At 36.9% G+C, this 16,421-nt stretch overlaps 1 protein-coding gene across 1 annotated transcript; it reads left to right on the forward strand.

Moving 5' to 3' along the window:
- Positions 1-69: 69 nt before the first annotated feature.
- zgc:66472 (uncharacterized protein LOC327494 homolog) lies at positions 70-12,367 on the forward strand. The gene is made up of 8 exons (XM_056456749.1): positions 70-167; positions 241-292; positions 2,721-3,110; positions 3,690-3,777; positions 6,644-7,714; positions 7,817-7,884; positions 7,963-8,006; positions 11,500-12,367. Exons 3-8 carry the CDS (start codon positions 2,817-2,819, stop codon positions 11,585-11,587), a joined length of 1,653 nt encoding a protein of 550 aa, XP_056312724.1. The 5' UTR covers positions 70-167; positions 241-292; positions 2,721-2,816; the 3' UTR covers positions 11,588-12,367.
- The last annotated feature ends 4,054 nt before the right edge of the window (positions 12,368-16,421 follow it).

A 16,421-nucleotide genomic window follows, 5' to 3' on the forward strand; every position in this document is an offset into this window, starting at 1 on the left:
GAAACCTTACATACAAACATTCACAGTCAGGCTTCATTGTTGTGGAATTGGATCTCGCCGGGTGTTGTTTCCAGTCGGCCCGTTATACTGTGACGCTCCACATTCCACACCGACTGAGGGAATAAGAGCGTCGGTCTGAAACGGGAAAATTGCGGTTTTTGTCGAAGGTAAGCTGTGAAATGATGCGTTTATTTCATTAAGTGTCTGTAAACATGTTTTAATACAAGTTTGCGTTTTTAGAATCTGCACAGGCGCCATCATGAAATGATTCCCGCTTCAGACTATTGATGAGGTGAGGAAAACTTGCAGCTGCCCTAGAAACGGTGAAAGTTGTTTATTTGAAGAGCGCGTGACCACTTCATCTTTGTTTACAGAAAACTGGAGATATTAGTCACGAATGAGCTGTTATGGGGAATATTATTGGGTAGAAAACTTGTTTTTTGGTTGGTTTCTTCATCAGACATGTCCATTTAAACGTGAGGAATGCCTCCATCCACGTTTTTTTGTACAGGTCATGCCCATTAAATCACTAAGCAGCCTGTTATAGAAAGTTAATTATCTCAATTCCCACACACGCATTTTTAATGCGTAACAAAAACTGTTCAGCAGAATACATTTTTTTTATCATATAACGTTAAGTTACACTGTAAAAATGCTGGGTTCCACACAATTCCTTTATGTTGTCCCAACACAAATTATTGAGGTAAAGTTGGTTTTATATTCGCTCATTCGTTCAGTGACAACTTGACATGCTCCCTGTATATTTTTACCATGATACTTTGAATTATCGGCATGAAATCACATGTGTGTCTTCAAAACAACATTAGCACTACTTTGAGGTCACTATTTCGTATTTGCAAATAACCCTTTTCTGAAACGATGTTATCAAGTAGAAAGTCTGAATGTGCGAATATAAAACCAACTTTACCTCAGTACACAGATTAAGTTAACGTAATCAATTTTACAAATTTAAGTGGAGTAAATCTAAAACAATTAAGTTGTCTGAAAGAGAACTTAAGAATTGTGTTGTTTCAACTCATTAAATAAGCAGTTTGAACAAGCAGTAGTTCTTTTTTTTTAGTGTATATAATATAATATAATATGTTTTTCAATGAAGGCACTGTTCAAACCCAGTGGTGGAAAGAGTACTGAAAAATGAAAAATCATGCTTAAGTAAAAATACCATTACTTGCCTAAAAATGTAGAGCAAGTAAAATAAAAGCATCTGTTGTGAATATTACTCAAAGTATGAGTAAAAAGTAGCCCTTTCAAATGTACCTAAGAGTAGGATGCTGTAAAAAGCTGATGCATTTACATGTAATTTGTAAATGTGTGAAAACGTAACATTCTGTAGTACTTTTAGTGATTGCCCAGCAGGCACACAATGTCATAAGACGTTATTATTGGGTTAGATTTAGGTTGTGATGACCGAATTCAGGTGACCAAAATTTAATGTCTAACCAGCGTCTAAGTACAACCTTATTTTGATCACCAAAAACAACGCAAATGATGTTAATATTTGGTTGATTTTAGGTTTTGTTAGAAACTGACCAAAAACCAAGGTCATATTGATGTCAAATACTTACATTTATTTGTTAGGTATGGCAACAAAAATCCAACATCTGATAGGTGTCATGGTGGTAACGTCCACACAAGGATTTAGGTTAGACATTGACATCGGACTGATGTTGGGTTATGATGTCAAACCGATTTTCATTTAGAAACAAAACGCAATATCCCCATTACATCGGGGTACAGAGTCAATCTGATGTCATGTTGACGTCTTGTGCCTGCTAGGTGTTTAAGGCCATTTCGCTCTTCTTACAGTAAACAGCAATCATCTCCTCATCAGTGACATGCATCTAGTCTCTGGGTCAATGCGTGTCAGAATTTTGGACATGTTCTTGGACACTTTTAATGCTTCCAAACAGTTTGCTGCAGTTATAAATCACCCATGTCTTGAGGTAGTTCAGTATGATCCAATTTACCCTCTATGTGCGATTTGATTGAATCACAGGACTGAATTTTCAAATCCCCATAGATAAGAAAAAAAATAAAGCAGTGACTGCAGGTTGAAGGAAAGTAGTGGAGTAAAAGTACAGATACAGCACTAAAAATGTACTCAAGAGAAAGTAAAAGTACACATCTTTAAAACTACTTAGTAAATTACAATTCCAGAGAAAAACTACTCATAGTAGTTTGAGTATTTGTAATTTGTTCATTTACAGCACTGTTCAAACCACATAAACTAAAATGGTACCTTCATGTCTGTGTATTTAGTCTGACGTGGTAACCTATAATAATTCCAGCAGAAACCATACTGTGTGTAAATATATTTGGTGTTTTGAAGAATGTTGGAAATCCACTGACTGTACATTGAATGAACTTTCATTGCATAGTCAATTTCAGTTAAATGAAAACTGAAAATCTGAAGTGTTACTAATAATGAAATATTATTAATTATAATATTATATTATTAACTGCTGATTATAGCTATAACTGCTGATGTCTGTAAGGATACTTCATGCAAGTTCATACACGTACAGAAAGACAATTGTGGTTTGTAATGGTGCCAAAACTGTCACAGTGTATCCAGTCAGATAGTCTGATATCACTCCTTAGAGTTGAGGTCAAAACAATATCTCACAAAAACTACTTTCATAACATTACTTTTTTTTGACTTTGCATCAAAAATTTTAATATATTTTCTTTGTTAATAGGTAACCTAAAGGCTGTCCATCTTTAGTCTTTACAGCTGCGCAATTGTCTGCTTGGCAGCAATTCTGTGCAATAAATTCACCCCTCAGCTATACACAATGGAAGTGGAGGATCCCTTATCGGCTAAATTCAGAACTCTGGTTGAAAGACTGATGGTGGCGACGACTTCAGAGATAGTCAAAATATTCAGTAAAGTTCTGCTGGAGACGAGAGTGGAGATCACCCGGAGCTGGAAGGAGATCGACTTGTTGAAGCAACATTTGGAGAAATGTGAGCAGGAAAAGAGAGAGGCCATCATCAGGGCTCAGAGGAGTGATTTTAAAAGAGAAGATGATGAGATGGAGGTGTCGCAGTTTGAGCAGAGCTATGACTCGGACAGACCAGGGGCTTCGGTGAGTGTAGTCCAGTACAAATTTTGCTCTGAATCCACATTTACAGTTTTTGTCATCTTTTCCATTTAATTAATTGTATCATTTTGATTTTAAATTATTGTTTATTGGTTGGTCTTTGTGCCCCATTTGTTATTTTTTTAGTGTGGAGCAAAATTGTTAGAGAACTCGATTCTGTGATTTTCAAAATGCATCACTGTTCTCTCTTGAATTGATTTTTGAGCTTAGTTTTTAATCAGCAGATGGCGCTCTAGGCTAGTTTTAGCCATAGACACAAATGTTCATGCGAGAGTGCGTGTGACTGGTGAGTGATGTAAATAAGCTTTTATGTTTTTTGTAAACCCAGCTCACTATGAACACTCTTTTAATTCACCTAAACATTTCCTAACTTAAAAAAAATAAGCTCAGACAATCAATTTAAAAGAGAATAGCAATGATTTTGAAAATCTCAGAATTGATTTCTTGAAAATATTTTCGAAACAGCTCTTCCCCCCCCATTATCTCTTTTAATATAATTTTATCTTGAATAGTTTGTGCATGCTTGTTAATAATAATAGTTATTACCTTGTTTGTGTTTTGCAGGGTTCTAAAGCAAGAACAGGAAAGGTCTCTAAGGACAGATGTGTCAGTGTGGGGAAAACTAAAGTGACGGCACAGTCAAGCAAACCAGGTGCCATTTTTGTTAATGAAGTAAAAGCTATAATACTAAATCACTGGAATATCAGATTACATAATATATTTGTGAATGCCTTGATGTACACAGATGAGCCAAAAACATTATTGCTAATCGCAGGTAAATTATTATTTGTTGATCATACATATAGGTCTTGATCGATTAGATGGTAAGCAAATAATCACATTTTTGTATACAGTGTTTTTGATACACAGGCAGGGATAAAGATCTGAGTAAGTGTGATAGTTCACATTGTTATGACAATATGACTGGATCTAAAGCTGGATTTATACTTTCGCGTGGCGCCGCATCGCACACCTCACGAAACGGACGAGGCTGTTATACTTGCCGCGTTCGCCAGTGTGATATTCTTTAAAATGACGGGGCGGTCAAAAGAAACCCACTGTAAAATCAGACGGATAAACAGAAGTAGGAAGTTTCCAGAACTACATCATATCATTAATATTCAATATTTTTAAACTAATTATTTTTATAAATTATTTTAATGATTATAAGGATTTTTAGAACCATTCAAGATTTTTTTTATAATCAAACTTACATCACTTGCTTTTTGTTCATATCTCGGAACAGTTTTACCTTTTAAAGTTTATTAAAATATTAATGACGAGAACATGAGTTGCTCTGTAAATATATTTTTATTATGCTAAGAATAAAAAAGCAAAAAAAGTACACTTACTAAAAAAATACAGACAGTATAAAATACTCCACAGTTTTACTAAAAATACAGATTTATTTTTGATTTAGCCTGCTCCACAGTTCACCCATTAGTCTGGCTAGTTTCGGTTTATATACTTATGCTAAAAAGGCAATAATGGTCCAACATTCCTGACCACTATCACCAATAAAGCCTAGAGAAACAGGGCATCGGTATACTATAATTAAGTCACAGAATTATTTCTTTGATAACTGGGAAGGAATATTTGCAGTTATCAAAGAAATAATTCTGTGACTTAATTATAGTTTTGTAACTATTAAATTGTTTTAAATTCAAAATTGCAATATATAAATCAGTGTTAAACCTATGACTGGTGGAAAAACATATTCTGTAATTGTGTATCTGTGTCTCCACTTTTGCCATGACCTCTTTTGGTTTTAAAAAACTTATCCCTCAGGTTTTTTCCAAACCTTTTAACAAAAACTTTCTCCTTTCCCACGGCTGTTGCAATTTCTAGCCAAGAATTATTGATCATTCGGTTATTTCTAAGATCACAGATCATAAAGATGTCTGTACAGTCGTAGTGTTTCAGACAAAATCTCTTTAGAGTGTTTCATATTTAACTCAAATCAAACGTGGCGCACTGTTCGCTCGAGTCTCAAAAAAACCATGCGCAGCGTCAGCCGAAATCATGTCGCGCGCACCCAAAGCGAACCCCCGCAAACTGTGCGATGACGTCACATTCGCCGCGGACGCCTTGAGTATAAACCAGGCTTAACGTGTCTCTGAACCTGCAAAGCTTGTGGGTTGCTCTCTGTCAGAACTGGTGAAATATTACCAACATTGGTCTGAGGCAAACTTTGTTTTGGGTACCCAAATCTTATTTGGTATAAGCTAACAGAAGGCCTACTGTAACACAATTTTAATTATGGTTACGGGAGGAATTTCTCACATTATGCATCACATTCTTCTGAGAATAAGGTTGCAGACCAATCCGATTTTCTGTGATGACCCCTGTCCACCTTCCTGCAATGGGCATGTGAGTGTCAGAAGTGGAAAAAGTGTGCTTGTATGGGAATGTTTGTGTGTGTGTGTCTGCCATTTACCTGGGAAAGAAATGGCATTAGAGCTGTGGCAAAAAAACTGTTTGAGAAATGAATTCTTCATCGATTCTAAGATGAATCTTTACCAGCAGATGACTCTATGCTTCACAAACAGCCACATTTTGCTTGCTCTCACTTTCTTAGTAAAACCATTTGAACCCAAAATAGTCATTAATAAAGCTAGGAAAGGTTTAAGTAATTTACATGAGTTGTGGGTATACACAAGCGTTCGTCCTCATGAGAATTCGAGCGTATGGTTAAAAACTAGTCCAGAGCCCCATCTGCTGTTAAAATCTGAGCTTAGAATCGATTCAAGAGAGAATAGCGACACATTTCGGAAATGTCTGAATGGATGCAGAGTCTCTTTCACAAAAGACTCTCTGACTTATCTGCTTTAACTAAAATAATAATAATCTAAGGTTGAATAAAAGCTAATTTAGGGTGTACTCACACTATGTACAGTTGCCTTGAACCGGGCCAAAGCACGCTTGTCCTCTTTCCCATCTCCCCTGACGGGCCGCGCTCACATTACATTCGGGCCTGGGCACGCTTATGTCATCGATGATGTGCTGTTCAGTAAACGCTTTCGCTTAGCACAGTGGAGATTTCTTTAGTTATATTGTTTTAGTCGTTTGAGATGCAGTGACAGATCAGCCACTTTTGACGCTCATAAACAACCATAAAGTCCTCATGCTACAGGTATTAGGAGGTTTGCTGAAGGTGCAGCTGTCGTGCAGTGAGGGGTTTGCGTCTTTAATAACCTACGACAGTTTGTGCTCATTGAACACTAAGAATGATTAATAAATCAATATGAAACAATCCCGTAAAAGTCACGTCTCGTCTTCAGTTTCGGGCCCAGGTAAACCGCGCTCTGGCACACCTCTTCCAACCGGGCCAGGGCCGGCCAAGTGTACCGTGCCTGAGTCTGATTAAGAGCACTCACACTTCTCAAACGATCTGGGAAATGGGCCTGGGCATGGTTCGGATAGCATAGTGTGAGTAGGCCCTAAGACTTGAAATATAATGCCTCACTTGCAGCTTATCACTGTCACACAATCCTAATTTGCACTTTTGTTTTGGGTAGGTTCATCAGGTAAGAAAGTTAAAATCCAGAAGACTAACAGCCCAAAGACCAAATGCACAGAATTTGTGGCAAGACAAAAAGTAGGTCGTCCCCCCAAAAAACAGAAATCAATGTCAATATCAAGCCATACCATACCTATAACTGTTGATGATGATGAACCATCTGCAAGTGTGGACTTTCAAACAACTAGTCCAAAAGTAAAGGAGATGAAAAATGAAAATGTCGTCTCAACACCGAAGCACCCAAATGATGCTAGTGTTTCCCGTGGTCTTCGAGACCGACAGCACCTCAGCATGCAGAGACACTGTCTGTGTTGTTCATCGGACGAGTGCAACTTGCAGTCTAGCCCTTCCAAAGCCCAGCACCAGGTCCCTACCGTCTATATCTGTCGAAAATGTGAGAGAAGATTCAAAACTGACCTCCAATTCAAAAGTCACAAGTGCTCCGTGCCTCAGAATTGCGACAAGTGTGGGCAGGTGTTCAATACTCTTCAGGGGCTTTTCACACACCGTCAGGAGGTTCAGCCTCCGTTGAGCTGCAGTCAGTGTGAGGAAAAGTTTGCTACTCTATGTGCCTGGGCCGTGCACAAAAAAATCCACACTAACCTTATCATTCCCAAGGAAATCAAGTCGAAGAGGTTTGAGGTTCGTCTTGAAAGAATCTCAGACTCCCAGCTGGAGGCTGCTTTGTGCTTGAGTGGCTCTTACTTACAAAATAACTCTTCAAAACAGAAGAGTGAAGTGAAAAATGTGGATGCAACAGAAACAAACAAGGGAACTGCTTGTGAACGGAGTGCAGAATCCACAATGGTGAACTTAACTGATTCCAGCATGACACAGCCATCGTCTCAAAGTTCAGCTGAAAGCCTGTTGGATTCCAGTGGCGGACAGTCAAGTGTCAGGAAAGTATATGCGGTCATGTCAAGCACCTCTTGCCAAATTCAGATTAGTGAAGATGCAAGTGGATCAGAGCCATCAATTGCGTGTGAAAATGAGAAGGTAACAGATGATGAAAAACTTCCCAGTGATGAGTCCGGACTCTATACTCCACCAAGAAAGAGGAGAATGGCAGGTAATCTTACACAAATTACATAATGTTGTTTAAAAACAAAGTGGCTTGATGTAATGTATTATTAGGTGTTCTGCAATGTAATTCTCAATATTTTTGCTGTAGAGTGTTCCCATGATGCATACAATGGCGTGTTTCCTGTTGAAAATATTCTGAGATGGAGAAACAATAAGGTAAGAGGTGATCACTCAAAAAGAATTTTGAAAAGAAAAGTGTTATCACTCTTTAACATTCTTTACTCTTTTTAAAAGGGAAGAAATGAAGTTCGAGTCAAATGGTTGCCCTGCACATTGTGGTAAGTTTTCCATTATTTTATGTTTTGTAGACTAACTTTATTGTATCATCTTGAAATGTACAGCAACTTGTATTCCAAAGCAGCTTATGTAATTCGTTTAACACCAGGCCAGCGAAATGTGACTACGTTTAAGTAGGTATCAGCTCATTTTTCAAATGCCACTTCTGTCTTTGCAAAACAAATAAAAAAAGGTAACTTTGTGTATATTTACCTCACATGCATAAAAACTATAGAGAGCAAAATGTGTATTTTCCGAATTAACAAATTTAAATAGATAACAAATATTGTTATTTGGCTATGTGGGCAATTAAGGGCTAATTATTTTTATTATTATTATTTGGATTATTATTTGGTTTATTAATACATTTTGGTCCCATTTTATATTAAGTGGGCTTAACTTCTAGGTACTTGCGAAATAAATTAAGTACTTATGTACTTATGTTTAAAAAGTGTTGCACAATACTTAAGGAATACTTCTTGTGCTGTTTGGGTGGGATTTGGTAAGGTTAGGGACTGCTTTGGTGGTATGAGCAGGTTTAAGTGTGGGTTAAGGTTTAAGGGGTGCGTCAAAGGAATAATTTTAAATGTATTAACAGAATTAATTACAGAAATACAGATAATTTTCAAATGTTATTACAATGTAAAAACATGTATGTACATGAGTGCATTGTACCAAGTTTTTTATTTAAATGTTAATTTTACATTAGCTGTCATTAGGGGTGGGCGATATGACCTAAAATTAATATCACGGTATTTTTCATCTTTTGAATGGTGACGGTATAATATCATGGTATTACTTTCAATAGCAAAATAATATACATCTCAAGCAAGAACGGACAAAAGAAAGTCTCACTTCTATCACTCTTTAAAAGTTTCGGTTTGGGTCATTGTAAATGCTCAGTCTCGTTATGAGCTGATCTTCATTTCTCTGTGTTGGTGGAATAAAGCAGGCGAGTCAGCCGCACCAATTTATGAGCAGACAGAGCAGGATTCTCGCGATGACCACCAGCGCAATTCCGCTCTTTGTTATGAGCCGTAGTTTTAGTGTAAACTTAGTAAAGGTGAGTTTCTTTGGCGATGATGTCTACAGTATTAGACTTTATATTTAGCGGACATTTGCGCTGAACACGCGGTGAATGCAACGCATCGAGATTCGGGCACCTTCTCCGAAAACACTCGATTGATCTCAGCTGGCGGATCAACATTTACCTCATGTCATGATCGCTGTCATCTGCGCCATTATTATTATTATAACTTTAGGTGAGGTTTGCAAACCTGTGCAATTTTCACTCTTCAGCCGTTTGCATTTCCTGCAGTAACAAAAGCTCCCTGTTATCTGACAGCGGGAAGCGTTGAGTGGCTGACAGCTAATATGAACCAATACAGCAGCAGGGTAGAGCGATTCAGCAAGTTTTTAGAGAAAATCAAATCAGATTGCACTACAACCATTATATTCAGACACACAAATGCTCCCAAATATATTATGAGGGCACATAGATTAAATTTCGGGCGCTCACATGACCAAAATGGTTGCAATTTCGAGCCCTGTAGTATAAGGACATGTATTCAGACCACAACTGAACGTTTGAAGAAAATTGAATGCCTTATTATTTAGAATTAGCTATTATTGATGTAAATGCAGCCGTTCAAGGCGCATAATTGATTTATTACGGTATTGACGGTATTAGAAAATCCATGTCGTGGCGCAATGTCACACCGGTGATGACTATGACACCGGTGTACCGCCCACCCCTAGCTGTCATACCACTGATGTGCACCTGAAACTGTATAAGTACAACGGAAAATATCTAATTGCAATTTTAATTATTATTTATTTTAGCCAGTTTTCTGTTTGATTTGTGATTTAATTTTGCAGTCAAGCTTCAGCTCAATATTCTGTATCGTAGCTTCTTTCTGCTAAAATGCAGTAAAAAGATATTTACTTCAACTTTTATTCAAATTTGTTCATAAATATGTAACACAAATTAAACACAAATTTTTCTCAAGAGCAGCAAACAGTAGTGAGTTATCTCCTGGTACCTTCGTAATGTTTTTTTTTTTTTTTTTCCATATGGTGTAACAGCTGCAAACAACTGTGAAATCATACTTTGCTGTTGCTAGCTACTAGATTAAGTGTCACTGGCAATACTTTTAGTTGACTTTTTAGCAAGACGCACCTCATATGGCCTCCTGTGGTGCGTTTTAGGTGCTGGTTGATGTATTTCCTCGTGCTGTGGCAACAATTCTGTGACAGCCGTTACAGATTACCTGTTTTTGTTAGGTGTTTTGATTTTGGTCTGTGAAACCGAAATATTCCCATATTACCAACGTGCTGTTTTTCTTTGATATGAATTCGTCTGTTAATGCTTCTGAAGCAGCAGACGACGTCATCCCACTTGTCCGTGCTTTCCTGTTATGTGTTTTATTGTGGGCTTTCCGCATAGTTTGGTTGCGCAGTTCTGATTGGACCGAACGAAAGAGTGCTCACTCAATTGACTAGTAAGACTATCACACACAGACGGCAGTCACGCATTTGCTGTGGGTGGGGAAAATTATATAATACATAATTCAAATCGCTGCCTCTTCAGATTAGCCAATCATGATTGGGATTCGATTTTGATTAATCTCACAGCCCTAATAAGATGTTCTCTCAGCAGTTCTGAGTCTAACACAGCTCACTGCATTTGGTGTTGTTGCCAAAGCAGAAACAAAAGCTGCTGCTCACAATTATTTTCTATTATCTCCTTTTGTATTCATATTTAGGTTGTGATCTTTTCATAATTTTAGATTGAAATAAAACAGTGTTAGAGCCTCCTCTTAAAGCAATCAGGAAAGTAGACAAAAGAGAAATCAACAGACATCTGCTTGTGATGTGATCAACCAAAACGCATAGTTTGTACAGTACCATAATAATCTCTCAATAAAAAAGTTATAACAATGAAATTAGTCACGTGGGATTTATTTTCTGGTAAATACACTAGCTAGCCCTTAAATGTTTGTTGCTATGGTGGCAGCAATACAACCTAATTATTCATTCATTCATTCATTTTCTTTTGGCTTAGTCCTGATTTATCAGGGGTCACCACAGCGGAATGAACCGTCAACTATTCCAGCATATGTTTTATGCAGCGGAGACCCTTCCACCTAAAACCCAGTACTGGGAAACACCCATACACTCACATTCACACATGCACTCGTACACTATAGCCAATTTAGTTCATACGATTCACCTATAGTGCATGTCTTTGGACTAGAGCCCCTGGAGGAAACCTACGCCAACACAGGGAGAACATGCAAACTCCACACAGAAATGCCAACTGAACCTGCCAAGGCTCAAACCAGCAACCTTTTTGCTGTGAGGTGACAGTGCTAACCACAGAGCCACTGAGCTTCCAAACCTAATTATTTAAACATTTAGGTGGCAGCAGGTTTAAACATTTCTTATTTTCTGCCATTTAATTTTTTATGTTTGCATTTTATTTATTTTTCTCAGCGGGGCAAAGTTTCAGAACACGTGGGAACCAGCAGAAAGCTTTCCAGGCTATTTGGATGACAAAAACGAAGAACCGAAGAAAAACTAGAAGGATCAAAAACTTGATATAAAATTGACTGTGCTTTTATAAACGTTGATCCGAATGTATGCTTTACAGTGAAGTTAATTTAATGTGTTTTACTTAACTTTTTTTCCTGTAAAATACTGTGCTTGTGACATGTTCCATACAGTTACCCTGGATCGATTAGTAGTGATGTTAAACAAGTAACATTTAATATCTGATCTTAAGTGCCTGAGATCAAAAGCTTTGTTTTATAGCTTGCCATACTGTGTATTAATTTAGCTCATGACTTCAGATGTATTTGAATGTTGATTTTATATTTGCCTCTCTGCTGTCCTTGAATAGACGATTGCTCATATTAGGTGTTGCACATTGTTAGAGATGTTTGTGGTCAGACTTGTATTAATGGAATTACAATGCCATTATTTGATTCAGATGTTTAGGACTGATGTCCTCAAAGCTATAGTTGACACAAAAATTCAAATCTGTCATTTACCTTTTGTACAACAGAAGAAATACACTCATAAAGGTTTATAACTACTTGAGGGGTGAGTACATTTTAAATTTTTGTGCGAAGTTTCCCTTTAACACTAATAGTAAATTTTGCTTAATGTTATCCCGTTAATGCCACTGCCTGCTTTTTGCTTCTAATTGGTTTACTAAAGAGGAACATTGGTGCCATTCGTTCATACAGTTATGCTGTTTACCAATAAACTACATTGTGTTTGTACAGTTATTGCAGGCAATACTGAAGTGGTCCATGTATTTAAGCACATACAAAACTTGAATAAACCATTCTCAAACCTACAGGTGTTTGAAACTTTATTCCCATTCATGACATCCCACCATTTTCTTTCAGATATACACTCACCAGCCAGTTTATTAGGTACACCTGTCCAACTGCTCATTAATGCAAATTTCTAATCAGCCAATCACATTGCTGAAACTCAATGCATTTAGGCATGTAGACTTGGTCAAGACGATCTGCTTCAGTTCAAACCGAGCATCAGAATGAGGAAGAAAGCTGATTTAAGTGACTTTGATTGTGGCACGGTTGTTGGTGGCAGACGGGCTGGTCTGAGTATTTTAGAAACTGCTGACCTTCTGGGATTTTCTTGCACAACCTAGGGTTTACAGAGAATTGTCTGAAAAAGAGAAAATATCCAGTGAGCGGCAGTTCTCTTTCATTCATTTTCTTCTGTCAGCTAAGAACAGGAAACCGAGGCTACAATTCACACAGGCTCATCAAAATTGGACAAAAGATGATGGGAAAAACATTGCCTGGTCTGATGAGTCTTGATTTCTGCTATGACATTCGAATGGTAGGGTCAGAATTTGGAGTAAACAACATGAAAGCATGGATCCATCCTGCCTTGTATCAACGGTTCAGGCTGCTGCTGCTGCTGGTGGTGGTGTAATGATGGGGGATATTTTCCTAAAAACTGAAACCAGTTAAAAGATTTTCAAAAGGAAACTAGTAAAAAATTAACAAACATGAAACAACTGAAAATTAGGAGAGTACATTTAAAAACAGTTTTAGTTGCCACATTTAAGAGGTACCTCTGCATCAGTAAATGTAATGATGAAATACAGTGTAAAAAAAAAGATCAAATCTACTGACCAATGTAAATGGAAAAATGTTTAAGTGCTTTTTTTGTGTTTGTCTGAAGTCCAGTCTATAATGTGTGTAGGTTGTGGCTTTCATATCAAGAGGTGAGAGAACCTACTTCCTCATGCTAAAGAGCATTTAATATGTATGAACTCAGGTTTTGGTGTCTGAATTGTCTGACATGCAATTCAGTCAGAAACAAAACTGTTCCCAGTTCAGCAACTAACATTAAAAGGAAGAATGAGGACAAATTACATAATGTAATTGACATGATAGAAGTATTATTGCTTTGATTGATTTAAAAATTCACAATTTTGTTAACAATGACTTGCTACGCTCACTAGTTTACTTTAGATTGGAAATTATTGATTGAATGACTATTTCAGACACCTTACCAAAAACACAACAAATGGAAACAAAACCGACACAGTGGGAGTGGGCTGAGCGTGTGGTTTTACTTCCTTTGACAGGAAATCTTGCAGTCTTGTAGACCACAGACACAGGACTATGACATCAACAAAGATGTTATCATGCTTAACCTCTCTAACAGGTGAGTTTTAAAACTACTGCAAATCTGGTTCTAATGGATAAAAAGATTAAAAGTTTCTTCTCTTTCAGTTCTCGTCATTTTGCCCTTGAGGTATTTGGAAGCTACACCGCTGAAGGAAGTTAAACTTGGTGACCGTGTGGAGTTAAAGTGTAACCTCTCTTTCTACAATGAAGTCCACTGGCTGAAGATGAGTGAGGGCCGCCCAGTGGCTCTGATGGTCACAAGTCTGAAATATAATGGAGAATTGGCTGTTGTTTGGAATTACAATGAAACTCAATTTGAGGGATTTATGGATGACTGGAATGAGAATTCTCAATGTGTCCAATCGTGATCTCGTAACATACTACTGTGCAACGCTATATCAAAAACGCATGGATTTTGATGTAGGAGTGCAACTTTACAGTAAGTGTGGCTATTGTATTTCTTGATCGTTAAAAGTGTTGAGAAAAAAAAAATATGATACCACTTTAAAATTCATCTGGTTTCTCTTGGTATGCAGAATTCATCAGTGTGTGTGTCGTAAAATGTTAATTATTTTATTCTACAAAGATCCGATAACATTTCCTGCTAATTTTAAATGATTAATATATAAATTGAGGATTTTATTTAAAATTTGGATGAAATGTTATTGGATCTTTATAGAATAAAAGCGTATTAACATTTTACTCACACATAGTAAACACACACAGAATATAGTAAATAAACAGAAAATACACCAAAATAGATTTAAACATTGGTATTTTGTTGTCTAATTTTTTCTTATTGAATCTTCATTTTATGCTCATGACTTTTTTTTTTAATAAATAAGAAATCCTATCAGAAAGTTTCTTTTTTGGTCTATTTTAGCAAACCAGATCTTTACAAAAAGACCTTTTGATCAAGTGGAAGGTAAGAATAATTTTCCACTCTGCATTCAACACCCATTTATGGCCTTAAACTGGCATCTCTGCTTTTGATGTGAAAGTATTAATTAAGGAACACACTCTCTGATCTGAACTTTTACTTCTGTTTCCTGTAAATCAGGCGCTGAAGGATTCTCCATACATTATCAAGTTTTTGCAGCAATTTTGTGTTTTGGCCTGCTGGGAATGTTGCTGGCTGTTTCTCTGGTGCACATGAAGACAAGCAAACGCAGAGACAACATTGAGGAATTAAAGATGTGACAGGAAGTTATGTGAGTGTATTAAGCAGGATTTTATGGTTTTATTTATAAAAAAAAATGAAATAAGCAAAATGAAATAACCCTTTTGATTTTTACTTTCACACATTTATTTGAATGGTGGTTGTTAAGTAAAACTGCCCCAATTCAATGGTTAATGTATGCTTAAAAAACAATCCTATTGGTTCACCCAAAAATGAAGAATTCTGTTATTAATTACTAGTTATTTATTCAGTTTCCCTGAGACCTCTGATAATCTTCAGAACAGTTAGGAGTACAAATTAAGATATTTTCGATGAAATCTGGGAGCTCTCTCATCTTCCATTGACCGCAATGACAGTACATACAAAGTCCAGAAAAACAACCAAAAACATTGTCAAAACAGTCCATGTGACTGCAGTAGTTCAATTTAATCTTACAAAGCTCCATGAACACTTTTTATGTGCCGAAAAAACCTGTAGAAATGAAACTACTTTAGCCAATGTCTTCCGTATCTGTGGTCTCATTCATAAAACTTTGTTAAGAAACCTAGAAGCACCTAGAAACATTTCAATTTATTTATTAATATTTATGACTCACATGATGATTGAAATTGGTTTAAGTTAATATTTCAATTAAATAAGTTTACTTGGAGTTTAATTGCAACTGAGCACATTAAGTCTCCCGGTAAGTTCAGAAGAGATCAGAACTCTTGTGTGGGAAGTGGCGTATTCTGTGTTTAGAAATGAGACCCCAGATCAGAGTGCTTTTACCACAGGAAATACAATGATTGTGTGCTCCTCTGCTGACTCTATTGACAAATACATTGTATTGCCTGTTGTGATGTGTCTCTGTGTTTTTTAACAATCATAGGTAGCAATGCAGCAAGTGCACTTTCTCACAACACATTAGAAAGTATGCTGAGATTGTTCTTTTGTGGCTGAAGAATCTAACTAGGGATCTGAGAACTTTTAGCAAACGTGTGTGTGTTGATTTCCAATAATTAATAAATTTTCCATAAATGTTTGTTTTCTGTTAATTTTCCATTGCTGTTGCTTGTGGTATAATTACACTTGTTGGATTTTTCATGGTCCGACTAAGTCTGAATCATACGCATCTAAGATTATTCAATAAACTCTGCTCTTTCTTTATCATCATTACTTGATAGTCTCCTGCTTCTGCTCCTCTCCGGATTTCTCTGTCACCTCCTATATTGATTGGAGACTGTCAATTCAGTTGAATACTGGTTAACCGGTTTGGGCATTGGGCGGCTTCGCTGGCTTGTTTTCTGGATACCCAGAGAAACAGGCATTTTCTGACAGGATCAGGAGTCCAGGGCTAGATCTTATTTATCTGGCATAGAGCGTGTGATCTAACATGCTTGTTCAAATGCATTCAACCACACAAGTGTTTGTTTATACTATTAAAGCAATCTGATGTCATACATTTTCAACTCCCTGAAGTGGTCAAAAGTACAAAACATTTTGAGCCCTCTTTAGCTTCATTGACTTGTAACTGGATTGATAAACTAATTTTAAGACCAATAAAAAATAGGCTTGCACAG

The sequence above is a fragment of the Danio aesculapii genome, chromosome 1, assembly GCF_903798145.1.
Source record: "Danio aesculapii chromosome 1, fDanAes4.1, whole genome shotgun sequence".
NCBI lineage: Eukaryota > Metazoa > Chordata > Actinopteri > Cypriniformes > Danionidae > Danio > Danio aesculapii.